This window comes from Fulmarus glacialis, unplaced genomic scaffold (assembly GCF_000690835.1).
Source record: "Fulmarus glacialis isolate BGI_N327 unplaced genomic scaffold, ASM69083v1 scaffold488, whole genome shotgun sequence".
NCBI classification, from domain to species: Eukaryota; Metazoa; Chordata; class Aves; order Procellariiformes; family Procellariidae; genus Fulmarus; species Fulmarus glacialis.
In genome coordinates this window covers 20,367-22,595 of record NW_009226090.1, presented here as the reverse complement: position 1 = coordinate 22,595, position 2,229 = coordinate 20,367, and the positions used below count along the sequence as shown (strand labels likewise).

The 2,229-nt window shown below is 40.9% G+C and overlaps 1 protein-coding gene across 1 annotated transcript in view; it reads right to left on the bottom strand.

Annotated features, from left to right (window-relative positions):
- Positions 1-1,743: 1,743 nt before the first annotated feature.
- LOC104080314 (carboxymethylenebutenolidase homolog) overlaps positions 1,744-2,229 on the bottom strand; it is a 5,306-nt gene continuing 4,820 nt past the window's right edge. The window contains exon 5 of the mRNA XM_009582673.1: positions 1,744-1,923. Within this exon, the coding sequence (XP_009580968.1) occupies positions 1,744-1,923 (180 nt within the window). The remainder of the gene's footprint in view (positions 1,924-2,229) is intronic.

Here is a 2,229-nt window from a genome sequence, read left to right as displayed (position 1 = left end):
GCCTCTGGGGGAGAGGCGAAGCCTGAGGTTGAAAAAGGGGGGGTGTGGGATTAGTAGCACTTCTCGAGGTCCCCCCAGGACCGCCCGAAACCTGGTCCAGAGTCGCAACACAGTACCAGGAAGGTACTTAAACAAAAACCCCCACACATGTATTTTTCTTTAATCCTTCCGTCTCGGTGTCAGAGGAGATCTATTTCAGCAGGTGGGTGCGTGGAGCAGGGTGCTTGGTTGCGGAGCACCGGGCCGGTGTTGCCAGCTTTGCAGAAGCGTGGCACCCCAGCGAGAAGGTCAGCCACCGGAGAGACTCGTGTGCTCACAACAGGACGTCTCTCTTGGGGATACCACTGCGCTTGTATTTTCCATTTCAAGTTTCATTCTCTCTAACTATTGAACGTCCCCCATCACCATGTCTATAGCCATACCTCCATTGATACGGCTGCCCAAAAGGTGAAGACGAGACATGCTGACTGACCGCGCAGATACTGACTGGCAGACCAGAGAGCTGCGCAACGTGCAGTTTGTACAGTGCCTCTAACTTCATAACTTCACTCCTCACAGCAATATTGTTTAACATACTCACTCTGTTGAGGTATGCAGACAACCGGCGTACAGTGACCGTATAGTTAATACTGATAGGATAGCAATGTTTGAAACTGTCAAACATTCCTGATACCAAAGGGAAAGTAATATCCATGCAGATAGCACGCCTTGATTTATGGTGTGAGAAACTGACAGATGTTGTAGAAAATAAAAAGGGACATGGGTGCCTTAGAGGATATCTGAGTAAACAGGAGTTGCTAAGTCATTACCAAAGCAATGATATAAAAAAATAGCAAAAAAAAAAAAAAAGGTCAGCAGGTCAGCAAAACTGGAGCCAGTGTGGTAAGAGTAAAGAGGGATGTTTATTATTGTTTGTAGTTTGTGTACTTGGGAGGAGAGAAGGGTGATAACGGGGAAGAACTTGAGAGAGGAACAAGGGATATAACGTAAAGCAAACAATATAATCAGGACTGCGTGGAGGTACCTGTTTGTCAGCCCTGTGCCTGATCACCACAGTTTGGACCAGGACAATAAACCCACTGTTTCCACAGTGTTCATGCCTGGGTTACTTCCACAGCCAGGAGGGACTGGTTATATTTTTCTTTGATGTTGATGAAGGAATTCTAGAAGTGCCCTTCTTAACATTGCCAAGGGAATACATGGAGGTTGCCACCCAACAACATCATTCCTTCCTAACTCTTTAACATAGCCGAATGTTCATTTCACGCATGGGAATTCTGCTCAGTACAGCAATATATCTGAGACAAATGCTTTGTAGTTAATAAAAAAAAATCTCTGTATGCAAAACCAGGGTATTTCTGTGTTAGCACCTATGACCACCAATCATCATACCAAAATAAAGCCTGAAACTACTCAGGTAAAGTCAGGATGAAGTCCTACTCACTAGCATAGACAAATGCATAAACAATATCTTTGCTATTGATGTCACAATGCAGAATAATGAAGCAAATACAAAGCAAGTTAACTTCAAGCAACTTTTTAATGCCTAATCATCCTTTAGTCCAACTTCAATTTCACAGTCTTGTGTAAATCTTGTAAAAAATAATTAAGAACTATAAATTAAAATGTTCCTATTTTTGTTTGTGACAATTTTTGAAACCAGATAGTTTTCCCTTGGATGTTCTCTTCTCTCAAATTAAATCAAACACTGATCTTGAAGCCTAGTGTTACTTTATGCTTTTGTCAAATAAACATTTTGATCCAATCAATCATATCCTTTCTAGCTTCTTCAATATAAGGTTTATCATCGGGTTTCATATCTTCTGGCTTCAATTTTGCAAACCCATGAACTTGTCCAGGATAAACTTTAATTTTATATGCAACTCTACAGTACTGTTTCAACTTCTCCTCCAATAAGGTGATCTGTAAAAGAAAGCATTTTTCCATTATGTTGTGTTTTGTTTTTTTTTTAAATTTGCCAAACTTGCCGTTTCTCATATTGCTACATCTTTGTCTCTCCTCGACTGTCACACTTGAAGCAGGTTCTCTTGCTCAACAGGTGAGAAAACCCCTCTTTGGAATATAAGACTGAAACATTTTTTAAAAGTACAGGTGAGTCTAAGAACCTCAACAGTTACTGTAAAGATGGTTTGGTAAATCTCATTGCCGTAAAGGAACAGGTGCATTATCTATTCAGAGACTTAGGCTTGTAACCTAATATTAAGCTTT